The following is a 27266-nucleotide window of genomic DNA, read 5'->3' on the forward strand; positions in this document are numbered from 1 at the left end:
TTCAGCCACGGTGACCGTACGGCCGGATATTCACGTGATTCACAGTTGGACTATAATTCTGCGTAAGTTAAAAATCAAAACAACACACAAAATACCACCTGTTCATGTAAAAGACTGAAGAAGCATAAAAGCCGACAAATCATAGTAGGATATAAATAAAAAGAATCTTCGTAAGGGTGGAAAGAAAGATTTGCGATTTTTGGAGCTGTTGTATGGGGTCGTTTGACGGAAAGAAAAAACAAACAAACTTTCATTGATTATTATCTTTATTTTCAGTTATTATTATCATCATTATTGCTATTATCATCATCATCGTTGTTGTTGCCATTATTATTATTGCTGTTGTTGATCTTTTTTTCTTCTTATTTCAAAGATAATGATTGACGTACTGATTTCTCCTCTTTGTCTGAATTAATCGCTGCCCCCCTTTTTCAAGAGCGACAACTCCGAACATATCCGGGAAGAAAATGACCGACGAAATCGGACTTTGAGGGTGACTGGCATTATACAAATATTGTAGCTGTTCGACATGCAGTTTTCGAAACAGCTCGTGCTGTCGCTCCGCAGCTGCAGGGTGCTGCCCAGCTGTGCAGTACCGCGGAGGCATCGTTCCATCACGGGCCACATGCCGACAGACGTGGCACTGAAGACGGTGACTGGAGGGCGGGTGGACCGGTGGATGCAGGCCTATGAAGACTTCGTTGGGCTCACCGAGGTGAAGGAAGCCCAGAACAATGTCATTCAGGTCGGTTCACTGCACACATGTTGTATATTATATGTAGCCCAAGACTGATGGATGTGAGATTCCCTGTCATAGCCGTTATCTTCTGAAGACCCTCAACCCCTTACCTCCCCACAGCCCCCATTCATCTGTTCTCGAATTTCTTTCCCTCCACTCCTCTGTGTGACTGACGGAGTGAACGTCTACGCCATGTTGTGAACACTACTCATTCCCTCTTGAGGGGGAAAATTGTCGATATTGCGGTCTGTTGTATACCATTTGATTTCCTCTCTCCCTTCCTCCTCCCCAGACCCCCCCGCCCCGCCCTACCTAGTACTGAGTGACCCTCTCACTCACTCACCCAGCTACCCTTACTAGTAGTGGTAGTAGTTTAAAAAAAAAAAAGTATTTATCTATTATTTATTCACCTTTTTTTTTCTCCAGGCCTGACTAAGTGCGTTGGGTTACGCTGCTGGTCAGGCATCTGCTTGGCAGATTTGGTGTAGAGTATATGGATTTGTCTGAACGCAGTGATGCCTCCTTGAGCTGCTGAAACTGAAAACTCATGCTGCTGCCCATGCCCACAGACCTGCCCTTCCCTTCTCCAGTTTTCCACTGCAAATGAACTTCATACTTCTCCCTTCTTTGTTATTCTGTGACCCCAAGGTCCCATCAGTCACACATGTCTCTTTCTCCTCCCAAGTCCCTGCCTCCCCCACCTTGTTAATACTATAATAGTCTGTGAGTGTGACAGAATGGTTAAAACCACCTACTTCTTTCAGTTGTTCAATTTTTTTTGTGCTGCCCCATCTGCAGTTTCACTTTCAGTGGCATTACTGATTTTGTCCCACACAGCTCATTCCAACTCAGTCCAAGTCCCACATATATATATATATATATATATATATATATATATATATATATATATATATATACACAGCCAGACTCAGGTTCATCTGTCACGGTACCAGCATCAGCACTTATGTAAGTTTCGTTCAATGAAAGTCTCACTGTATACTTTAGTTCCGAGTTTCAGGGAAGTGTGGGCCTTTCTTGAGTCATGAGTTTGTTTTCACTGCTGCCTGGCATGAACTTCTGCTGATAGAAGTTTGAACCAGTCTGTGAAACTGTAAGTGTTCAGAGTGACAAAAATGTCCAACCAGGAATCAAACTCTTGACCTACAGATAGGTTAACCCCAACACTGACTGGATTGACTGACTGTGTGACTGAGTGCTTTTGACTGGTTTAATGGGTTGGTGCATGTTTGCGTGGTTCAGCGAGCTGATTGACTGTTTTAATGATGATGTATACATTCAATTATATGTGGTGTGTGTGTTGTGTGTTTGGTGTGTGGGTAATGTGCGCACATGTGCATGTGTGTGTGCATGTGTGTTTGCTTGATAATTTTGGTTTCAGTAATCTTAAACTTGGGCCTGTTCTATTATGTTCTGATGTAGAGAGCAAAATTCCATTTATCATGTTTTATCTGTATTTGGAAAGTCTGAGATGCTGATTATGCTTATTTTTAGATTGTGCTTATTTCTATATTTTTACAACTGTAAGTCTTATACTGATTGTGCTTATTTTTCATATTTTTCATGATGTATTATCAATCTGTTCTTACTTTGTTTAGGAAATGCTACATGTATGTGTGTGTGTGTGTGTGTGTGTGTGTGTGTGTGTGTGTGTACAACTGCACATTATTTATTTTTCATTATGTATTAATAACTATTATCAATTTATTCTTCTTCATTTTAAGTTAAGATAATGTCTAGTATGGGTGTGTGTGTGTGTGTGTGTGTGTGTGTGTGTGTGTGTGTGTGTGTACTTGTACTTGTGTGTGTGTGTCCCAGTGTGTGTGTGTGTGTCCCAGTGTGTGTGTGTGTGCGTGTGTGTGTGTGTTTCACGGCTGCTCAGCCGAGCATAAAATCCGGCTCTTTAGTTGGCTGAGCAGCGTCTAGCGTCTTGGGTCAAAAAATTTTTTAATGCCAGACTTTCCCACCGCACTCTGTACTGACCGGCACATTCGCCGCGGTATTTCTGGCCCCGCGCGCCAAACTGGGACACTGCCTTCTTTGTTTCACTCGGCCCCGCAGCCCCCGCCCCACTTTTCCCACCTTTTCACAGCATCCACACATTTCCTGCAGCGATTACAGAAAGTTGAATTATTGCTATTCCTGGTTGTATTATTGGAGTGCAGTTTGATTTGATTTACACAATTTCATTATTTTATCAACATCATCGTTTCATTTGTTTTTGTTTTTTTTACCTTAAAAATCTTCGTCTTTCTTGTGGAATGAAGGGCATGGCAGTGCCATAAGCCGACAGACACTCACCCCGCTCTCCATCCCCCTGCTGCTCACTCTCACCATGCTACAGTGTGTTCATTTAAACGTTTGTTGTGCTGCCAAGAAAAATCACACGACTCAAAAGTTAAGCTAATCTGCATGCAGGCATGCTATATGTTCTGTGTGTATTTACGATGTTATTGTGCTAAACGCCTGTTTTCTTAGAGAGGGATTTAAACTTAATGATTTTTGCGATCATGTTTCTGCTTATCCTTCTCTTCTCTTTCTTCATTTATGTTTCAGCCATTGCTGCAACAACCGCTATGTAAGAAAACATATTGTGTTTGGAGTCAATGGAAAGCTTATTTTGTGTTCTTTTTAGAAAACCACTTCTTTAGTCGTTATTTCCGATCCATCCGAGGAGATGATGCGCGAAAGAAACAAAGCAGATTTACCGCCGAACAAGCGTACAGCGAGTGCTGCTGGCGCGGCCTGTTTGTCAGCCGCGTTTATTTATATCCATGCCCTACTTCCTGGGTTCATGAACTTTCGCAGGGCCAACTAAAGTGCCAGCACTGAACACCCGTGGTTTGTACTTGTACTTGTGTGTGTGTCCCAGTGTGTGTTTGTGACCCCTCCAGCCTCAGTTATTTAGTGAGCAGCTCCAGGGACCTATGGACCCAGGGCAGGTAGGAAGCGCTGAGGTTCCACCTGAAACACTCAGCACCCGCCATCAACTGCCTATCCAAAATATCAAGAGAGTAGTCTCACAGAAGATTCCACAAATGGAAATCATGGCAGACTACAAAACTATACATTTGGTGTCATATACTGTACCATGTCAAACTGATGCAAACTAGGCCTATTGGTTTGCTCTGCTTGGCCAAATTTCGCGCGGCTAACAGTGAAAAGACAGGCCCACCGCCCTCAGCCAATCAAACGCCTCTAAAAACTATAAGCGCTTAATCATTCCTTTGGCCAAGGCTCTCCACGCCATCTTGTCAGGTTTACGCTCTGTCTCGTCTTACGCTTTTTTCGGCTGTTCAGCGTATCCTTTTGGCCTTATTTTGTTGCATGCGGCTTGTGTTTATTGTATTCTTACATTCTGTGTACTCGATTCGACTCGGCACCCTCGATTCGTTCGATTTTTTCTGCCTCTAAGTCGATCCTGTCTTTCCTTTCTCTGTTGGGGGTCGGATTTTCGCTGGGTGCCTAAGCGCAGGTTCCATGCCTCGTGTGCCATACCACGAAGGCAGGGAATCATGATGCTGGGATTGAGACTCGGTAAGAGACTCTCCCAGGCCCGGAGCTCATGATTCCTCCCGATACGGACCGCGGCGATGCGTCGTTAGACGCTGATCGCGGAGGCGACGTTCGTACCAGTAAAACGGTCATGAAGGGGACCGGGGGGAAAGAGGTACGAGCGTCGCCTCCCGAGGTGTCCCAGCGCGAGGCAGGGAGAAGGGTGAATGGCAAGTCATCTCCGTGCTGTGGGGACTCGCAGCTAGGCGCGGACTCCCGAGGGGAGGCCGCGCCCGGCCATTACCCGGGTCCCCACTCGGAGACGGCCCTCGCGTGCCCCATTGTTGTTCCCCCTCCTCCCTTCTCTGTCGACTCCCCTCCCCCACCTCCTTTTGGGGGGGGAGAAAAATTTGGTTCCGGGGGGGGATCTCTACTTTGCCCACCCCGGGCCAAGCCACCCCAGTCTCCCCACGGGAGGGGATTCGGGGCGCGTGGCAACCTGCTCTGCAGGTCTTCCCGCTATCCGGCCGGTCTCCCCTGCTGGGGGAGGCCCGTGCGTGTCAGGCGGTTCCGGGCAGTCAGCCCGCTCGTCTTCGGGTGGGACTGACACCCAAGTCGGACCTGACCTCCCTCCGACTTGGCCAGGTTGTTCCCTTCATGGAGGTCAATGCACCAGTGACCCTTGGGGTTCGGGTCACAGTATGGCTGGTGCCCACGGGTAGTTACCCCCATTCTACCCGTACTGGGGCGCATCTAGGGTGCACACTGGGTTGCCGGGAGCACCAAGGGCCAGCCCCTTGTCTGCTCCCCACCGGACCCAACCCAGCACATCTCACAGGGTGACACACACAGCCCCGACAAGTGGGATCGACTTCTTGTCGGTCAGGTCGAGCTCCTCGACCAATATTGCCACTCTGTCCACAAATCGGGCCTCTGTCAACCCACAGGTGACCACCACGGTCACAACGGCCTCCTTGTCAGGACCGACGGCTGCTCAGGGGCCCTACTCGGCCCGGCGGAGCCGGCAGTCCCCACCTGCCCAGCCCTCGGTCCTACAGTGAGATGAGTGGGTGTTTGTCCCCACACAGCACTCGTGGGTCACTCTTGCATCCAGGGACGCCCTCTCTGAAAAGGTGTGGCACCCACCATCCCAAGCATGGTTGGACCTACGGTCCACACGCTCCCCACCCGCTTCAGGTGTCAAGGACATAACAGTGGCGGCCATGGTCCCGGCTCGGGATCGTCCCAGCTCATCCCGCCGGGCTGACCACAGCTCACAGGACGCCCCAGTGGGTACATCCACTTGGGATGGCACCCAGCAGGGGATGGACTGCGAACAAGAGTGGGAGCCCCTGTCTTCGGATGAGGACGAACAAGCAGATGAGCACTCTTCGCCCACATCCCAGGGGGGACAGATTGAGCCCGTGCCTCCCTAGGGACCAGCCTGAACCAAACTCGGACTTTGCCGAGCTCGAACTGACCCTCCCCAATAGGGCCACGTATGCCGAATCAGTCCCTCAGGCTACTTTGTTACCCTTGACCCTCCTTACGCCATTTGACTCTAACTCCAGAACCACAAGGCAACTCAGAGTGCCAGAAATGGTGCAGGTATGGCTTATTAAGTCAGCCCGCACTGTCAGGGGTGCTGCTTCCATCCCTCCTCCAGGCAGGGAGTCCCTTTCTGCCCCGGGCGCCTTTTCCCCGGGAAAGTTTCTTAAAGATTCCTCCAAGGGAGGGTTGTGGTCCTGGTACACACAGGGCCACCCTGCCTACAGCGGAGCAGAGCCCTCCGCACAGGACAGGATGTTGGTCTCACAGCGCACCACCTTCCCCACTTCAGCTAACCTATCCCTTAAAACGTTAGCAGAGTGGGACAAATTGGCCCGCTGCTGCCCCCTCGAGGTTTCCACGGCGTACACCTTCGACACGTTCCTTCACAGGGCCAATGAGCTGTGGGAACAGTGTCCAGTTAATCAGGACAAGGGGTCTCCTTCCTCTGTCCCGCCGGGCCTCTTCACCGACCAGAGGTTACACGCTTTTGGCAATAGGGTAGCATCTGGTCTCACGGCAGCTGCAGACACAGCTACCAGCCTTCACTTCAATACTGTGCTAGCGCGGCGTGATGCCATTTTCAGCCTCTCTAACATTCCTGTGGAGGAGAGGGCTGCCCTGCGGTCCATCCCAGCACAGCAGCACTCCCTCTTCGGCCAGTTCCCGCCCCATTTTGTCAGCCACAGGGCAGAGACAAACAGGGAGGTGGCCTCATATTTGGCCCACACCTCTCATGGGCTCCAGGGTTCTATGCCATTGAAGAGACTGGCCACCAGGGCCCCTCCATATACCACGCCGCCTATCAAGGCAGCGTGTGCCGAATCAGTGGCAGAGGAATAAACCACCTTAGGTCTGTCCAAGCCGACCGGCCATGCCCAAGGCCAGAAGGCAGCACCCCCAATGACTGGGCCCCGATTCAGCACCGCCAGTCGTTCAGCCCCTCCAAGTAGGAAACTTGTCCCGGCATGCACATCAGTGGTGTGCTCTGGGACTCAACGACGGGATTATGTCGGTGCTAGAGTCGGGGTACATGCTGTCTTGGGTGGAGGATCTCCCCCCTCTAAAGATCCACTCCTCCTCCTTAGGTGCCCAGCTCGACGGAGCAGGAGAGCGTCCTAGAAAAAGAGATATCGCACCCACTCCTCATGGGGCTATATCTCAACTCTCGGACCCGGGCCCCGGTTTTTACGGCTGGTTGTTGGTGATTCCAAAGGTCTCGGGAGGGTGGAGACCAGTTTTGAACTTGTCCCCCCTCAACAAATTCCTCCCCAAAATCAAATTCAAGATGGACACACAGGCACAGATTCGGGAGACCATCCAACAAGGTGATTGGCCTACCTCTATCGATCTGGAAGATGCTTATTTTCATATACTCATCCATTCGGCATCCCGTCGGTACCTGAGGTTCGTGTGGAGGGTCAAGGGGTTCCAGTTCCCGGCCCTCCCATTTGGTCTGTCCCTTGCCCCTTTCCTGTCTACCAAGGTGGTGCGGGAATTGGTGTCCATCGTCCGCTCGGAATCCATTGGTCTCTGTGTGTACCTGGACGACTTGCTTATCCTGGCCCAGTCGCAGGCCCTGTGCCTGAGTCATACAGCCAGACTTCTAGACCTTTGCTCCCAACTGGGCTTCCTCATGGACCAGCAGATATGCGATCTGTCCCCATGTCAGTCCTTCGACTTCTTAGGGATGAGATTCGACATGCGGTCTATGATAGTCTCTCTGGCGCCAGATCACTGGGACCGTCTGGCAGGCCTCCTCAGCCACTGGCGCCACTCCTCCCAAGATACAGTGCAGACACTTTCTTCCCTCTTGGGCATGATGGAGTCCATGGCACCTCTCATTCCCCTGGACAGGGTTCTCAAGCGCCCTCTCCAGAGGGCACTGAGGGTACGCCGGTCCCAGAGCACTCAGCCATGGGATACCCAGATATGTCTGGGCGAGTGTTTCCTCGAGGTGAGATCAGAGTGGTTAATCACCCCCTTTGGACACAGGGGGTGCCCTTAGCCCCACCTACTCTTCAGGTGGCACTCTTCACAGACGCCTCCTCCCTGGGCTGGGGAGCCCACATGGACTCACTCTATGCAGCAGGGACTTGGTCCCCGGAGGAGCGCCTATGCCACATCAATGTTCTGGAACTGGAGGCAGTTCGCAGGACTCTCCTGCACATCATGGGGGAGGCCACTGGCAAGACCATCCGCTTGTTCACGGACAAGACGACGGTCGCATGTTATGTGAACAAATGGGGGGAGCGCACTCGGCAGACCTCTCAATGCGGACTGAGGCTCTCCTCCGTTTGGTGCCACAGCAAGGGCATTGCACTTTCAGCGAGACACTGAGCAGGAAAAACCAACTTCTTGGCAGATGCTCTTAGCAGGTCCAAGAGTGTCATGCGCACAGAGTGCACCCTGGACAAGGACAGCCTTCAGGGGGTGTGGGAACAGTGGTTTCGGCCGATGGTGGACCTTGTTCAACAAGAGACTTCCCACTTCCGTGTCTTCGGTTGCCGACCCAGAAGCGTGGGCATTGAAGTCCTCGACCCCTCGGTCGGCCTCTGTGTCGGCTGTGCTGACCCAGGGGTGTGCCTCCTCTGACCTCCTCTCCATAGTCACCAGAGCAAGGAGGCAGGGAACGGAGACTTTGTATGACTTTCGCTGGAAGAAATGGTTGCGGTGGTGTACAGCTCAGGGCATTACCCCTACGAACCTTACGAGCATGCAGCTGGCCAACTTTCTGGCTCTCTGCTCCTCGGTTCATCCTGTCTGCTAGTTCTGTGCGAGGGTACAGGTCTGCCTTCTGTACCACAATGCAAACAGCTAGGTGGTTCCGCCTTTGAAGCGGATTGCCTGCTCAGAGAGGTGGCTAGGGGTGCCCCTCTGAAGGAAGCTAGAGACCCCAGAAGAGTGCCCCTCTGGGACTTGTTCCTGGTGCTGGATTTCATTCGAAAACAGCCCTTCCTACCATTGGGGACTATTCCTTTTGACATCCTCACCCTCAAGACCACTTTCCTTCTGTGGCTGCCCACAGGCAGTCGTAGAAGTGAGCTGCATGGGCTTAGTGGAATGCCACAAGATCTGGCCTTCCACAGAGATGGTTCCATCACTATTCGTTTCCTTCCAGAGTTTCTGGCTAAGAACCAAGACCCTGAGGTTCCTTCCCCCTCTCCGAGGGTCAGACCTTTGTCTGATATTCTTGCCCAAGATGATGAGGATAGGCACCTGTCCTGTTCGGTGTCTCAAATATTATTGGGATAGGTCTCGCCATAGGCGTTCTTCTCAGAGGTGTCTGCTCATCTCCCTCAATGAGAATTACAAGAAAGACATTGCTGCAGGCACCATTTCCCGCCAGGTTTCCCAAGTCATTCGTAGAGCCTACTCTCATGCACACAGGGATATCAGCTGTCTTCATCCCAGGGCACACGAAGTGCGGGCCATAGCTACTTCGGCTGCTTTCCAGCACTCAGTGCCAACGCAGCATGTCTTGGAGGCAGCCTTCTGGCCGTCTGAGAATCCCTTCATCAACTTCTACCTCAGGAATTTCCGTATGACCAGGGCTGACGGTTCCAAGGGGATTTCCTTTGTCGCGGCTAACACTGCCGTCTCAGTTACAAGGGCTCCCCATATGAACCAGTAGGCGTTGCCCTCCTCCATTTGCTTTAAATTCTGCATCAGTTTGACATGGTACAGTATATGACACCAAAAGGAGGAGTTTGTATTATACTCCATGTTTGGTGTTAAATATACTTGCCATGTCAAACTCGAATGCCCGCCCGTCCGTCCCCGCGTCTCCGCCGTGGTTCTCATGGGGCATTTTTGTTCATGGCCACGGAATGATTAAGCGCTTATAGTTTTTAGAGGCGTTTGATTGGCTGAGGGCGGTGGGCCCGTCTTTTCACTGTTAGCCGCGCGAAATTTGGCCAAGCAGAGCAAACCAATAGGCCTAGTTTGCATCAGTTTGACATGGTAAGTATATTTAACACCAAACATGGAGTATAATACAAACTCCTCCTATTTGTATTCACCTGGATTCCGGTTTCTTTCAACATACTGTGGCTACAAATGATCCGTGAAAATAGTGAGACTTTGAACATTTGATTCGCGAGAAACAATCATAAATGAAAAAGTAAATAATTTGAATAGATAAAACAATTTTCCAGTTTTCAGTGATCAGTCTCGTGAGGATCGTTTGTAGAAATAATACACCTACACTTACAAGACCACGTCACTGGTGCCGGGACAACAGGATGCCAAGAGGCAGCAGAGCTCCAACTGCATGGGCCTGCTGCTCAGAAAGGAGTGACACTGAGTGACATTTGAATAACAAGGATCTTTTGTTCGTATCCTTTTTGTTGACTTCTCTTCTGCTTTTAACACAATACAACCTCATCTCCTTGCCCTCAAACTGCTAGGCATGGATGTTGATCCGAAGCTTACTCTTTGGATAGTAAGTTTTCTTCTCAATAGAACTCAGTCCGCCCGCTTTCATTCTGCCCACTCTTCTCTAAAATCTACTTCTACTGGTGCACCCCAAGGTACAGTGCTGTCCCCTGTTCTTTTTACACTGTACACAAATGACTGCAGAGGCACGGAGAAAACTCCTGTCATAAAATATTCTGATGATTCAGCAGTTGAAGATCTGTCCAACTCTGATGCTATTTATTTCAGTGAAATTAAAAAGTTCTGTTCCTGGTGTGAGAAAAACTATCTGGATCTCAACGTATTGAAAACAAAAGAAATGTTAATAGATTTTCGGAAAGACCCCTTGCCTGTAGCTAACCTTGTTATTGATCGTCAAACAGTGGAGAGGGTCAATGAATATAGATATTTAGGGACCATCTTAGACAATAAGCTGACTTTTGACAGAAATGTTGATTCCATTCATAAGAAATGTCAATCTAGAATTTTTTGTTTACAGAAGCTTAGAAATGTTGGTATCAATTCAAATGTTCTTCAAAGTTATTATCGATGTTGTATCAAGTCCGTGCTCACAGTTTCATTTATGTGCTGGTATGGAAGTTTGGGAGTTAGGAGTAAGCGTGTTTTGAACGATGTCATGAGTGTATGCAGTAAAATTGTGGGAGTGAAACAAGCTATTATGCAAGAGCTGTATGAAAGTCGAGTGGTTAAAAAAAGCAGGCAGATAGCAACTGATGACACCCATATTTTAGCAAAGTATTATGAGCTATTGCCATCAGGATGACGCTACAGAACTTTTAAGTTGAAATCCAGAGCTCTGAAGACTCTTATTCCACGTTCAATCCACCTTTTAAATTCCTGAGAACTGTGTGTGTGTGTGTGTGTGTGTGTGTGTGCGCGCGCGCGCACTCTCATGTGAGATGTGTGAAAGTCCGTGCATGATAGGCTGTACCTTGTTCTAGTTGTGGTGTGTGTGTGTGTGTGTGTGTGTGTGTGTGTGTGTGTGTGTGTGTGTGTGTGTTTACTGAGCTTAAAGCGTGACAATTGGTTATAATAAATGTGCAATATGTAGGAATAATAATGTGCAATATGCAGGATGAATGTACAATGGAATATGTCTAATGCTAACGTCCATATTCTAAATATATTTCTGTTTAATAATTACGATGTAATAATTAATTGCAATGTTTTTAAAAGCGAATATGTGAAATGCTTTTATTTGAGAACATATGTTTATTACTCTTGTTTAATCAAGTTATCCGCGTGGGGGGGGGGGGGGGTGTGTGCAGGTGTGTGCTGATTATCTGGTTGTGGTTTTCCGCAATTCATCTTTATTCTTATCTTATCTGTCTATTATAATCAATGTGCAGTATAGTAGGCTATGTTTATAATTATATTCAAATAATGTTTCTTAATTCTTTCTGTTTTTACATTAAGAATACTAGTTATTACCTGCAGTGTGTGGATGAATGTATGAAACGATGTATGTGATATTTTTTTTACATTTGTATCTTCGTAATATTTGTAGGGGCTATTGTTGGCTTTTACAGTTATGGTCCCCATGTTGTTTACTTGTCTATGTTGTGATAATGCACCTGACCAAATTTCTCCAGTTGGAGATAATAAAGTTATTCTTTTCTTATCTTATCTTATCTTAACTAGGTCACAATTTTCCATTTCACTCCTGAACTGTTTTTACAAAATGTGCAGCCAGTCAAGACAAGGGCTCAATCGCTCTCACCAAACTACCCAAAGTAGTGCACATGTGTCACTGAACCATAAATCACTGTCTCAAAAGACTACCTCATCCATTTTTACATAATTCCTCCTCAGCACTTCCACACTTCCTGACAGCTGTATAGTGTATCGGTGTATGACACTGTACTGTGTGTGATGCATGTGTAACAATGTGATGCAGTATGTGGTATCCAGTGTGTAGAATATGTGTTACAGTGTGACGCAGTGTGTGTTGTACTGTGTAGTGTAGTGTTGTGTATAGTGACGGATGCAGTGGTCGTATGGTTAGAGCACGGGATTTTGGCCCGAGTTTCCTCAGTTTGATCCCTGTCGCACGTGGTTGGTTAAGGGTAGAGATTTTTCTGATCTCCGAGGTCAGCATAAGTGCAGACTTTCTAGTGCTTGAACCCCTTTCATATGTATGCGCACGCAGAAGATCAAATATGCACGTTAAAGATCCTGTAATCCATGTCAGCATTCGATGGATTATGGAAACAAGAACATTCCCAGCATGCACACCTCCGAAAATGAAGTATGGTTGCCTGCATGGCAGGGTAAATAAGCAAAAATGGTCATTCATGTAAAATCTTACATATCTGTGTGAGTGTGCATATGTGCGTGACTGAAACCTGATTGAATGACACAGGAAATGAATTGTGATTATATGAGTGCCCAGTTGACAGCTGTGAGTCTGCTTTACCCAGGTAGGCAGCCAGTTGTGCAAATGTTTTGTGACTGTTTGTAAAGCCCTTTGAGCGACCGAAGGTAAGCACTATATAAGTATCCATATCATATCATATATCATATCATATATCATATCATTTCATATCATGTAGTGTACTTGTAACAGTGTGACACTGTGGGATGCTGTGTGTCGTTTATACAACATGACACTGTGTGGGGTGCTGTTCGTAGTGTATGTATAACAACTGACAATATACTGCAGTGTATGATGCGTGTAGAGTGCTGTGTGTCACTGTGACGCATGCTGTGTGCAGGCGGAGCGGCGGTTCCTGACAGTGCAGGAGTCACGGCGGCAGCAGCAGCAGTCCCTGGAGACAGTTCAGTCACGCCTGCGGGCGATGAGCGCGGAGCTGGAGAAGACGAACCGGGGGGATGCCCGCTACCTGGACCTGGTGCACAAGGAGCACGCCATCATCCGCGAGGAGAGTGAGGTGGTGGGGGCCATCCGCAACCTGGAGAAGGAGGAGAGGGAGAGCTTCGCCGTCTTGAGCTCTGCGCTGCGCGACAGCCACGAGAAAGAGCGTGCACGGGCGGAGAAGACCAAGTACTGGAGCATCATGGGGTCGGTGGTGGGGGCGGTGATCGGCATCACAGGCACCACCATCAACAACTACCTCAAGATGCGCGAGCTGCGAGCCATGCTGTCCACCGCCGGAGAGAACAGCGAAGATCTCCGCCAGCTGTCCACCCAGCTCTGCCAGTCTGTGCGCCTCCAGTCCCAGAAAATGGATAGCCTTCTGGCTGACCTCCACCGCTCCCTGGCTGGTGGCGCTGACCCCAAAGCTGACCTTGACCTTGACAAGATCAGCCTGTCGCCCTCGGCGGCAGACCTCCAGCAGCAGACCCAGCAGATCCTGCAGGCGCTCAGGAAGCAAGAGGAAAGCCTGGACGCCCAGATCCAAGACGTCCACCGTCTGTTGGGTGTGCAGCAGTCCCAGCAGTCCATGGGGCAGGACAGTGTGGTGTATGTGGGGCCCCAGGTTCAAACCCTCATGAAACAGACGGAGGAAAACCTGGAGCGAAAAATCAAATACAGTGCTCTGGCATCAGCCACCTTTGTGTATGGAGCACTGGCCTTGACCTTGCCCATTGTGCTGTCCTTCTTCAGAGGGGGGTCCTGATCTGTCCCTACACCATCAGGGCGGCCACCCCCCAGTCAGCCAGTGTCTGTGTGATGCAGTCATGCATGGACATCAGCTATTGCCTGTAGGATGCACTCGTACATGGACATCATCTATTGCCTGTAGGATGCACTCGTACATGGACACTGCCAGAGTATGTAGTGCCCAGGAGTTGAGACACTAAAAGAGATCCAGATACTGATCATTTGTCATGTATATAAACAGAGATAGTAATTACAAAAAGAAAATTAAAATAAGATGGTGATAGTATGTCTGTGGAAAAGGGTTTCTGGTAAATGATGACCATGCCACATTGATGCTTCCAGCAGGATGGAATTAAATGTTCACATTGTGCACAGTGTGACACTAGTGTGAAACAAGGTCTGGGGCTTGGCACTTCTGAGCTAAAATGAAAAGTGTGATATACAGATTTTATGCATGGTGATGCAGAACCCTTTTGAAAGGGACTGATTTTGGGAATCCTTTGCTGTGATGTGTGAGTTTGACAGAGAGCTGAGGATGTGATGTAATCTCCCCCAGATAGTCCAGTCTCAGCAGTATGGTCTGTAATCTGAAACAGTGTCAGTGTTGAAGTCTGCCCACCACTTTGATTCATCCCTGACAGGAAATGTAATCAACACTGATGGGGAAGATAAATAGTTTGAGACCAGGAGTGAATGAACTTTCATTTGATAATGTTGTTATTTTGTTGTTGTTTTTTGTCTTACAAAGAAATTGAAATGGAAAACAAATCCAAAACACGAATAGGAGTACAGATTTACCTTTTATTTTTGTGGTTTACACAATGATTGGATGCTGATACAAATTATGTTGCACAGACAATACACACTGTTCATGTTTTATCATGGACAGACAGCAAACTGTGATCCCTGATATGGTTTGTTCATTTTATCATGAATTAACACCAGTCCATGATATATTTTGTTCATGTTTCGATAAAGTCAGCCTCTTTTTCGGCAATGCCTTGCTGTAAGATTGTTTTGGCTCCCTTTCACTTTCAGTTGGAGGAAGATCTATATGGTGTGTTGTGGTTCCCTGTCAGCAAGATGTGGTGTGTTGTGGTTCCCTGTCAGCAAGATGTGGGGTGTTGTGGTTCCCTGTCAGCAAGATGTGGTATGTGTTGTGGTTCCCTGTAAGCAAGATGTGGTGTGTTGTGGTTCCCTGTCAGCAAGATGTGGTGTGTTGTGGTTCCCTGTCAGCAAGATGTGGTGTGTTGTGGTTCCCTGTCAGCAAGATGTGGTATGTTGTGGTTCCCTGTCAGCAAGATGTGGTATGTGTTGTGGTTCCCTGTCAACAAGATGTGGTGTGTTGTGGTTCCCTGTCAGCAAGATGTGATATGTGTTGTGGTTCCCTGTCAGCAAGATGTGGTGTGTTGTGGTTCCCTGTCAGCAAGATGTGGTATGTGTTGTGGTTCCCTGTCAGCAAGATGTGGTGTGTTGTGGTTCCCTGTCAGCAAGATGTGGTGTGTTGTGGTTCCCTGTCAGCAAGATGTGTGTTGTGTTTCCCTGTCAGCAAGATGTGTGTTGTGTTTCCCTGTCAGCAAGATGTGATATGTGTTGTGGTTCCCTGTCAGCAAGATGTGATATGTGTTGTGGTTCCCTGTCAGCAAGATGTGGTGTGTTGTGGTTCCCTGTCAGCAAGATGTGGTGTGTTGTGGTTCACTGTCAGCAAGATGTGTGTTGTGGTTCTCTATCAGCAAGATGTGGTGTGTTGTGGTTCCCTGTCAGCAAGATGTGTGTTGTGGTTCCCTGTCAGCAAGATGTGGTGTGTTGTGGTTCTCTATCAGCAAGATGTGGTGTGTTGTGGTTCCCTGTCAGCAAGATGTGGTGTGTTGTGGTTCCCTGTCAGCAAGATGTGTGTAGTGGTTCCCTGTCAGCAAGATGTGTGTTGTGGTTCTCTGTCAGCAAGATGTGGTGTGTTGTGGTTCCCTGTCAGCAAGATGTGTGTTGTGGTTCTCTGTCAGCAAGATGTGTGTTGTGGTTCCCTGTCAGCAAGATGTGGTGTGTTGTGGTTGGTTCCCTGTCAGCAAGATGTGGTATGTTGTGGTTCTCTGTCAGCAAGATGTGGTGTGTAGTGGTTCCATGTCAGCAAGATGTGTGTTGTGGTTCTCTGTCAGCAAGATGTGGTGTGTTGTGGTTCTCTGTCAGCAAGATGTGGTGTGTTGTGGTTCCCTGTCAGCAAGATGTGGTGTGTTGTGGTTCTCTGTCAGCAAGATGTGGTGTGTTGTGGTTCCCTGTCAGCAAGATGTGTGTAGTGGTTCCATGTCAGCAAGATGTGTGTTGTGGTTCCCTGTCAGCAAGATGTGGTATGTTGTGGTTCTCTGTCAGCAAGATGTGGTATGTTGTGGTTCCCTGTCAGCAAGATGTGTGTTGTGGTTCCCTGTTAGCAAGATGTGGTGTGTTGTGGTTCTCTGTCAGGAAGATGTGTGTGTTGTGGTTCCCTGTCGGCTAGAGGAAGATGATGTGTGCATGCATGGGGATGTGTGTCCTCCCTTTACTTTTCTGTTGTTGCAGTACCAGAGCAGGGAGGTTACTCCTCTAAACCACATAGTGATTTTTCTTTTCTAAGTTATTCATATTTCTAATTCCTGATGATTAGGGGGGGGGAAAAAGAAAGTAATGATTAAAAAAAAAAAAAGGTTTCAGTAATATGTTTGTTTTCCCTTTGGTCAGTTGAAGACGGGTGGTTGAATGGAGTGTAGCCAAGTGCTCACCTGGCTACTTCAATTGTAGTTCAACTCACACCACATGCTTTAAAGCGGATGACAGTTTCACTGCAGTGACGGTGTCCAACCGTTGATGTGAGGAGGTAACTCCTTTGTCGTAAGGCTATTCAAATTCGAATTTGAACTGAAAGCTGTTGCGCGCCCACCAGTCACTTTCCGAGGTGCCACTCTCAAGCACACATCAAGCGTGTCACACACACAGCCAGCAGTCTAACATTCTACTGCACTGTCTTCTTTATCATCTTCTTTTCCTCTTTAACTATTGTAAATAAAACAATAGAAAACCCCTATTGTGACTGGCCTGTCTGGGGAACTTTGAGGGGCACCTGCTAAACTCTGCCTTCCTACACCATTAATTACAGGCCTTACCCAGGTGATCCCACTGCTTAGTGCAATCTGCAGTCTCACCCAGCACCCAAATGGACGATGAATCTGGAGCTAGGTATCTGATTCCTCCGTCCGTCTGAAAGAGTGTGAGATTGAGTGAGTGATTATGGTTCTCATTCATTCGTTCTTTTTCCTTGATCCACTATTATTAGAGCAGGCAGGAGCTATATTACATTGCTATTTATTGGGTAAGGAAGGGAAAGGGTGAGGGAAGGTGTAGCCATTGCTTGTCCCATGTGCAAGGGTGTGTGACAGTCATATTTTCAAATTAAAAAGAAATTAATTCCCAACTGTACTGGGTTCTTGGCATAAGTGAAGAGTGAAAGCCCATTCCCATTTCTGCTTGTCTTTGCCTGTCTCTGGTTCTGGGGGCAGGCTGTGAAACTCAAAAGGATCATGCATACGCATGTACATACACGTGTATATGTGCACGTACAAACATGCACACACATACACATAAACACACGGATACATGTTATAACGTTGATCCCACAAACAGAACACATGCATGCAATTGTGTGGCTACACTTGCATATAATTATATAGCTCCCCCACACCACACACTCACACACAGGCACAATTTCTGACACACACACACACACACACGGGCACAATTCCATCTGCGCGCACACACACACACACACACACACACACACACACGCATACATGCACACACACGGGCACAATTCCATCTGCGCACACACTGGCACAGACACACACACATGCAACACCGGCTCTCTTGACATATTTATACACAGACATGCATGCACACACCTGACACCTACTTAGACATCCAACACTAGCGGTCGAAAACAGAAGAAAAGAACCAGGAGTCATGCCCTGACTCTGGGTGCCTGGAATGTTCGCACCCTTTTAGACAGACGACAGACCACAAAGGCGTACAGCGCTCATTGCTAGAATGCTTGATCGCTACCGGGTGGACGGACATAGCAGCCATGAGCGAAACCAGGTTAGCCGGTGAAACCCAGCTGAAGGAAGTTGGATGGGGCTACACTTTCTACTGCATTGGGAAGCCAAATGGCACCCCAAGAACCTTAGGCATGGGCTTTGCCATACGAACCAAACTTGCACAACAGCTTGACAGCCTTCCACGTGGGATAAACGATAGGCTGATGACTTTGCGTCTGAAGCTGTCCGAGGATCGCTTCGCTTTCTTCAGGCCCGCCGTGTTTGCCGTGCGGCGCGACCTGTGATGGAGGGGAATGAGATCCTGAGGACTGAGAGAGCACGCTGCTGTCAACACGTCCCTTTGGCTCGGACCTCTCCTAAGACAGGCGGCACACATTGGCCCGTGTGTGTCAATCGGCTACTCCTACGTGGGGCTGGGTCAAGACTGGCAGTTTAGAGGCTAACGATGATAACCCCCGTAGTGCTCAGTTCTCTGTCCCGGGAGCTGGGCATGATCGGGGGGGAGGGGGGGCGGACGCGTTAGAGCTAGACTGTTGGTCGTATATCCCTCCTGAAACCTGGAAGGGGTCAAGCTGGTGTTCCCTTGACCCTGGCCCCTAAGTTGGACCCCATGGTGGGTGGGTAAGGGAGGGATGAATTAAAGATTAAAAAAAAACCAAAAACATGGCTTCCATCCAATCACACCCCCCTAAACTTGCAAAAAGGAGGAGACAAGGAACGGATGACTCGGACTCCGATTTGGAGGTTGGAGAGACCTCTGGATATTGGCCGTCGTGGCTTGTGGTGGAGGGCACTGATGATGACAAGCCCTTGTCAGCTCTCAGCCCCTTCGCCATCCAGAAAGGCTTCCATGTCCTCAATGTGAGAACCTTTCGCTTGTAATCTTCGTCTTCATCCGTGTCCTCAATGTGAGAACCTTTCGCTTGTAATCTCCGTTTTCATTCTTATCCTCAGTGCAAAAACCTTTCGCTTGTAATTTTCGTCTTCATCCATATCTTCAATTCGAGAACCTTCCGCTTGTAACATTTTAATGACGTCAGCGTCGGTGAAACGCTGCTGTTGTCAGCTGACTTGTCTTTGATGTGGGAAGAGTTAGACAAGCTCTTGATAAAGGACTTTTTATTTCGTTTTGCTTGTTGTTGTTGTTCTTTGTGTTTGTTTCTGGGCCAGCCATTGCCGTCACAACTCCCAAACATACTGAGCATAATGAGCAACCATAAGAAAACTGATTACATATGTTATGTGTAATGTGCGTCTTTTGTTTAGTGTGTATGTGTGTGTGCGTGTGTTAAAGCACAAGTTCTTATATTGATGTGCACATGTATGTGTCCAAAATTCAACTGTATCTGTGTTTATTTTTCAGTTTGTATTTGTCAACTTTTTTGTACTACCCCCTTTCCTCACCCCCTAATATTCCTTGTGACCTCGGTACAATTGACTTGACTATTGGACAGTTGAGGCCCCGTCAAGTGCCTGTTCGTCGCCCGAGATCTATCAAAATTACGTGCACGCGACGTGGTATTAAAGACCTGTTTTATTCTATTCTTATTTCACCCAGTGCTTCCGGTTGGCTTTTTCCTGACCAAGAAGTCGTTTGAACCGAAATGAAAGGTGACTGTTGTGGGCACGAGCGAAAGGTGAATGGGGAGAGTGCGACATGGAATTAAAACACGAACAGAAGCGAAGAGAGTGCTAGCATTTCCATGCTGCTTTCTTGACCCAGTGTGGAATGGAAATTCTGCTCAGCGTGTGTTGACCTTTTACTGACGTGTTCGCCTTTGACTGAATGAAGTGCTTTGACTTGGGCAAGACATTTTCAGCTGCTGTCTGTAATCTTTTGGTTTGTATGTAAGGTTATTATTTTTTTTTTCCAGTTTTCTGTACGTTTGTTTATTACTTAAACAAGCTTTCCATAGTCAGTAGACCATGCAGTGAGCTATATCAAAATTTTTCCAGCTTTCTGAGATTTGTAGGCTTGGAAATAAATATAAGTTGGCTTTACAAGCTTTCTGTAAACTGTAGGTCTGTATTTTAAGTTTTACCCACTTTCCGAAATCTGTTGGCCTGAATATCAAGCTAGTTTCATCAGTTTTTTCGTAGGTCAGACTGTTCTTGAGAAATTGTTTTGAGGTGTTCTTGAGAGCATAACTATTTAAACCGTTTATTTTGGTCTGATTTATGACCCATAGAGCCAGGTCGAAGAGGAAACCGTTGATCATTTTTCAGCAGGTGTTGAACATATTTCTCCTGTGGATGGCGAATCAGAAATCCTTGTATAGACAGACACAGTCGTTCACACACTTGTGACAATCTTCAACTTTCATACATTTTTCCCTCTCTCTCCCATTTGTAATGTACTTGAAAATTGAGAAGCAGATAAAACAACAACAACAACAACAAAAACACACCAAAAAAACAACAACACATCAATAGACAAGCAAGTACATGTATGTACGTATGATTACACCAACGAAGGCAACACATTACTGAATAGTAAAGACGGACTTTAATACAATCAGTGATCATTCTTCTTCTTCTTATGCACCATGTTCCTTTGTCATTACAAGTTTAGTTTCATTTAGAAACAAACAAACAAACAAAAAAAAGAAAAACAACAAAACAAACAGACACAAAAAACTCTCGACCTGTACACTTGTAGGCTTAGTTTGGTAAGAAAATTAAATATGACAAAGTTAGTGGTATAAACTTACAAAAAATGATGATGGTGATCATCTTCAACTTCATCAACATTATAATACAACAGAGGAAAACTAAAACAGAACCCTCACCCCCCATCCCCCATAAAAACAACACCAACAAACAAACAACAGCAACAACAAAAACCAAACAACGGCACAAACCACACCACACCGTACTGATCACAAGCTGTAGTGGTCAGAACCAAAACATATAACGTCCGTTTTCCTGGCATGAATTCATTCATAACTCCAGTCTCTTTCCCTTGAAAGAGCCGGGATTAAGGGGGTACTTGCTGTTCCCTTGTTAACATTTTAGTTTTTTTTCTGAACACGGTTAAGACACATTCAGAATGGTCAGTGGTTTTCTATATGTTTTAACAGATACATAATGTACCATGTAAAGCTCGAGCGAACGAAACCTGGTCCAGCAGATTGCCGCGCTTTCGAAAAGGCTCATATATTGTTCACCTCCGCACGCTCGCTCGCTCGCACACGCACACACACACACACACACACACACAGAAACACGTATAATGTGCATTGAGTTGCACACATGCACATCCATAAACACGTAGGAACGCGCGGCAGACCCCCCCCCCCACCCCACCCCCCCGGTCCCCCACTCCCACGCCGCCAAACGTGTCCTCGCCCCCCACCACTCCCCACCCCCAAATCCCTCCCAACACATTCACAGGTGCTGCGGCAGAGCAGTACTGTGGTCCAGCGGTAAAGCACCTGACTAGGAAGCGACCGAGTTACAAGGCGTTCCGGTCCTGAATGGGTCAGGAATTTGCTTCTCCTCTCCGTCCACTAAAAACAACAACAAAAAACCCCAACAAAACAACACCCCCCTCCCCCCACCTTGTGTTGTGGTGTGGATACCCCTCTCTTTCCGGTGAGATGTTGATAAAGTGCGCGTGGTCCCCGTGTGTCAGTAGAACCAATGCACTTGATGCACGTGAAAGAACCCACGGCAATAAAAGGTTATCACTGCAAAGGAAAAAAAAAAAGAAAAGAAAAAAGCTATGTTGATAGTAAAACAAAATCACTGGCTTGAAAACAGGAAAAAAGCGCCCCCAAAGCAAAACCGAAAACAAGCAAAGCAAAAAAAAAAAAAAAAAAAAAAAAAAAAGTGTGGCTGTGTAGCGAGGCACTGTGCCCAGGAAAAAGCAGCCTGAATTTCACATAAAAAAGGTGATAAAATGTTATACAGGCACGCGCCCGAGTTCTCTCACACATGCTACTAGGCAAGCACAGGCTCGACGACTTTCTTTACGATTCACATAATCATTTTCATCAACAAAAATCAGTTTAGTTAAACGTAAAAGTAAATCTGTACAAAATAACCTTTTTCTGGCTCGTCAGTCAACATGTAATAATAATAGTGAAACAAGATGATCGAGCTATCGTCCACTGAATACAAATGAATTCACATCTAACGACTATGTACTTACTGCTTTTGACCTTATTTCAAGACCAACGAAAAGGTGAACACAGTAGCTTCTTTCCCTCATTCAGGACATTACAGTGACCATCGCTGCTGTTGTTTCTGAAGCCGATGAGTAACACAGTTGGGTGGCAAAAAAGAAAGAAAAGAAAATAGTGAGCGATCTTGATAATTTTATTGTTGAAAACTTGCTGTGGTTCCGGGTCTTTTATGTCAAGCCGTGTTTTCATCAAAGTAGATCAAACGGTGTTTGAAACAACGCACATTTATTATATCATAATTAAAAAAAAGGCACACACACACACACACACACACACACACACACACACACACACACACACACACACATATTCATCACTCATAAACGAGGGGTGCAGGACATTTTGTGACCACAAAATGTGACCTTGAATCAGGTAAGGCGCGTTTCCAACCCGAATCAATTTATAGTTAGTGATGAAGTTTGACCCTCCACTCACAAAGCACATAACAATCATCATTGACACCGGGCCGACAGCAATATGAATAATGTTTTTTGTTTTTAATTCTTGTGTTGATGACCGCTCATTACTCTCACTTATTAGTTTTAGTTTCATTCAGTATCAGTAGATTGTCTCTCTCTCCCTCTTTCTCTCTCTCCCCTCTTTCTCTCTCTCCGCGCGCGCGCGTGTGTGTGTGTGTGTGTGTGTTTTAAGATTACTATAGAGCACGTGCAGTGCACGCAGCTTTCTGAAATAAACTCTCTGTACATGAACCACGTGTGTGTGAAGTTCCAAACGAAACAAGTGCATACACGATTCCATCACATTATCAGTTAATTCTGCCCATCCTCAGCTTGTACAGTCTGGTCAGGAAGCGGTGTGGTGCTTTCAGCAGGCCGGGTTGTAGAAGCTGTGCTGCTGGTGGTGGTGGTGGTGGTGGTTGTCGCGGTTGTAGTGGTGGTGGTGGACTTAGTGACCGCGTCAGGCATGGAGGTGGGCGTGGTGGTGGGCGTGGGGGTGGGGATGTCGTCTATGCAAAAGGGGGGCAGAAAAAAACGCATGCCCCCCGCCACCCTTTTGGTCAGGTCCATGGGGCAGGTGCCCTCCAGCGGGCTGCACACGCACTTGACGATGCTCTCTGCGAAACTGACCAGACCACAGCGCACACAGAAACTGACCAGACCGCAGCGCACACAGAAACTGACCAGACCACAGCGCACACAGAAACTGACCAGACCACAGCGCACACAGAAACTGACCAGACCGCAGCGCACACAGAATCTGACATTAACGAATACAGTTGTCACTATAGCAGTGTCGGGTAACATTGGTTGTCGAGTGGGAGCTAGGTATATAAATCTATAGAGTATGGGAGAGAGGACAGGTTTTTTTTTCTTGGAAAATATCTGTCAGGTAATATTGTTTGTGGAGAATTAAATCAAAATAGTGTGATCATGCAGTGTCAGGTAAGGTTGGTTGTGGAGTGGGAGCTAGGTATATAAATCTGAGTATGGGGGGCGAGAGAAGGAAAGAGAGGGTTTTTTAAATCCTTGGAAAAAAAACTCTCTGATAATACTGGGTGCCGAGAATTAAATCAAGTTAGTGTTACTACTGCAATGTCAGGTAACATTGGTTGACGAGTGGGAGCTAGGTATATATTAGAGTTTTGAGGATAGAAGGATATTGGATTTTTTGACATGCTCTTTTTGAATTTGACAATACTCGCATAATTTGAGTCCGAACTTTTTAGATATTTTGCAGACTTTTTGATGATACCCTAAGAGTACTGTGTGAAAATTTTCAATGAATTCGGTTTCTCTATCACATCGCTGAGAATATACTTGTCAAAAAGCGGCTCACTTTTTGGGGGACAGCCGATATTCTTACTTGGTATGGGGAAGAGAAGGACAGGGACGGGTTGTTTCCCTTGGAAAAGAACTCTCAGGTGTCGAGTGGGAGCTGGGTACCATGTTAAGTATGTTTCATAGTTAGCAGCCTTTGTTTTTACCGTCCATCCTGTACGACCAAAGCCGTGTTTCAGTCGGGGCTACCGATCGGTAGTGGCACCAAAACTCTAGGGCCTATCACGTTTTATGTGTTGACATCTACAATGTACTCTTGAGAACTACAATACTCTTGAGAACTGAGAACTACAAAACACTCTGTCTGTCTGTCTGTCTGTCTGTATCTGAAATGGTCAGCCACTCCCAACCATTAAAAACTGTCCATGAGAGAGAGAGAGAGAGAGAGAGAGAGAGAGAGAGAGAGAGAATCAATAGTTATTCTCACTTAGTCCTTCCCGTCCTTGTTCTTCCTTTTCATCTCTCTGTCTCTCTTTCTGTCTCTCTTCTTCTGTCTCTCTCTGTGTCTCTTTTTCTGTCTGTTATTCCCCAGCTCATACTCCTTCCACCATCACTGCTTCCTCTTTTCTTTTCTTTCTTTCTTTAGTGTTAAATGACACACACACACACACACACACACACACACACACACACACACACACACACACACACACACAAACCACGCACTTGCACGAGTGCACGCACGAACCCACACAGACAGGCACGCACTGGCACACTAACACACACAGACGCACGGACGCACACAATATATACACACATAGTCTTGTTCATACATTTTTTTCGTCTGTCATCACGTTTTGCGAAAAGACCCAAATCTAACGAAACACACACACACACACACACACACACACACACACACACACACAGAGGCGGAGGTCACCTGCACGTGATGTCCCTGACCCTGGCATGGTCACTGGGGTCAGCGAAGGCCAGCCCCATCCTGAAAGTGTGCGTGCGCATCAGGATACAGGAAGTGACGGAAGTGGCTGAGTGTGACAAGCAGTGGAAGTTGTTCTGGAACACTGGAAACCACAATGATAATAGTAATAATGATAATAATAATGATGATAATGATAATAATGAATACGTGTTGAGCGCTTTCCTCCCTTAAAGGGAGCTCAAAGCGTTTTACAACTAACATTAAACACACACACACACACACACACACACACACACACACACACACACACACACACACACACATACACACACACACACACACACACACACATACACACACACACACACACACACACACACACACACACATACACACACACACACACACACACATACACACACACACACACACACACACACACACACACACACACACACACATACACACACACACACACACACACACACACACACACACAGAGTTACAAAAGGAAGAAGAAATAAATATAACGATTTGACGCCACATCATAAACATACTCAAGACTACACCTACTACATTCCTTAATTGCACACACACACACACACACACACACACACACACACGCGCGCGCGCACTCACTCACACACACGCACGCACGAGCACGTGGACTCTACTGAATGTCATTGGAAAGGCCTGATGGGGCTCTACTTGGGTTATAACTGAATGTCATTGGAAAGGCCTGATGGGGCTCTACTTGGGTTATAACTGAATGTCATTGGAAAGGCCTGGTGGGGCTCTACTTGGGTTATAACTGAATGTCATTGGAAAGGCCTGATGGGGCTCTACTTGGGTTATAACTGAATGTCATTGGAAAGGCCTGATGGGGCTCTGCTTGGGTTATAACTGAATGTCATTGGAAAGGCCTGGTGGGGCTCTACTTGGGTTATAACTGAATGTCATTGGAAAGGCCTGGTGGGGCTCTACTTGGGTTATAACTGAATGTCATTGGAAAGGCCTGAAGCATAGGCGCGTTTAAAAAAAAAGAAGTGTTTTCAGACCAGTTTTAGAAAGCCAGTAACCGTTCACCCCCAGTGATGGACTGGTAGAGGATTCAAACATTAACTGATAACAGATAGCGGATAACACAGCGGAATGGGGAGAGAGAGAAAGGGGGTGTGGGGGGTGGGGGGTCACAGCAGAGAGAGAATGGTCACTAGGAGTGTTTTCCTGTAATACATAACCCTTTCTTTCTTGCAAAGCGCCCTGTGTCAAGTTCTTACAGAGGCTACAGGGCGCCGCGATACAAAGGTCATTTGTTTTCTTTCTTCTACGGTAGTAGAAGTAGTACTGAGTGATTCCTATCAGTAGCAGAAGTATCGCGCCGCTCTCGTACTTTTGCTCTCTCTCTCTCTCTCTCTCTCTCTCTCTCTCTCTATATATATATATATATATATATGTGTGTGTGTGTGTGTGTGTGTGTGTGTGTGTGTGTGTGTGTGTGATTATTATTATGTTCTCTCTCTATCTCTCAAGGGCTGGACTGAAAAAAAACCCCAAACAAAAAACAACAAAAAAACAAACAAACAAAAAACCCAACCAAAACAAAAAAGTTAGCAGTATCAGTAGCTGAAGGAGGCGTCACTGCGTTCGGATAAATTGATATCCGCTTCAAGTTAGCTGACAGAGAGAGAGGAATGAATGAATGAATGAATGAATGAATCTTTATTTTCCAACGGTGAAGATATTAGCACTTTGGCCGACTTACACATCTGCCGTTGTTCTAACAGACACACAAACATGTACGCATATAAATGTAGTCATACTGAATACTTAATACAGAAGAAGAACAAGAGGGGCAAGGCCTTCAAGACTCACTTGTGATAAATTAAGTCCCCTAGCATTAATTATAGAGTAATTTCCCTTTATTACTATCTGCACCAAAACGTTTGCAAAATAAATAAAACTTCCATGCTTAGCAAAAGAAGTTCCTGTTTGAACAAAAAATGATAATGACTCCTCTTGTTGTTGTGTCAGAATAAGAGGTCAAAGTGCCAAGTTTAGAGAATACAAAAAATATGAATATAACAGTAAATGCATATAACTAGGCTTCATTTTTTTATTTTTTTGTGCCCATCCCAGAGGTGCAATGTTGTTTTAAACAAGATGACTGGAAAGAACTGAATTTTTCCTATTTTTATGCCTAATTTGGTGTCAACTGACAAAATATTTGCAGAGAAAAGGTCAATGTTAAAGTTTATCACGGACACACAGACACACACATACACACACAGACAACCGAACACCGGGTTAAAACATAGACTCACTTTGTTTACACAAGTGAGTCAAAAAGGAGAGGTGTGCCAAGGACAGTAACCAATGATACCCACGCTGAGTGTCTTCACAGATGAGTTGCGCCCCTTGCTCCCAGCTGGCCCCGCTGTACAGTCTGTCCAGTTCTTGCAGCACGGTGACGTTGTGCACACAGCGCGCGTGGATCTCCTCCAGACAGTCTATCGTTT

General features: G+C 46.7%; 2 protein-coding genes across 3 annotated transcripts in view; one reads left to right on the forward strand and one right to left on the reverse strand.

The window, feature by feature from the left end:
* The first annotated feature begins 463 nt into the window (after nucleotides 1–463).
* Nucleotides 464–16441, forward strand: LOC143299345 (mitochondrial potassium channel-like). Its single transcript, XM_076612480.1, has 2 exons — nucleotides 464–745; nucleotides 12952–16441. Exons 1-2 carry the CDS (start codon nucleotides 530–532, stop codon nucleotides 13816–13818), a joined length of 1083 nt encoding a protein of 360 aa, XP_076468595.1. The 5' UTR covers nucleotides 464–529; the 3' UTR covers nucleotides 13819–16441.
* Nucleotides 16442–20368: 3927 nt separating this feature from the next.
* Nucleotides 20369–27266, reverse strand: part of LOC143299499 (uncharacterized) — a 28364-nt gene continuing 21466 nt past the window's right edge. For both annotated transcript variants that reach the window (XM_076612749.1, XM_076612750.1), the window contains exons 4-6: nucleotides 27135–27266; nucleotides 24748–24889; nucleotides 20369–23151 (exon numbers count right to left, since the gene is read on the reverse strand). The exon at nucleotides 27135–27266 is cut by the window's right edge and continues 17 nt beyond it. In XM_076612749.1, the coding sequence (XP_076468864.1) occupies nucleotides 22839–23151; nucleotides 24748–24889; nucleotides 27135–27266 (587 nt within the window). In that variant the 3' untranslated portion in view covers nucleotides 20369–22838. The remainder of the gene's footprint in view (nucleotides 23152–24747; nucleotides 24890–27134) is intronic.

The sequence above is a fragment of the Babylonia areolata genome, chromosome 25 (genome assembly GCF_041734735.1).
Source record: "Babylonia areolata isolate BAREFJ2019XMU chromosome 25, ASM4173473v1, whole genome shotgun sequence".
In the NCBI taxonomy this organism is placed as follows: Eukaryota; Metazoa; Mollusca; class Gastropoda; order Neogastropoda; family Buccinidae; genus Babylonia; species Babylonia areolata.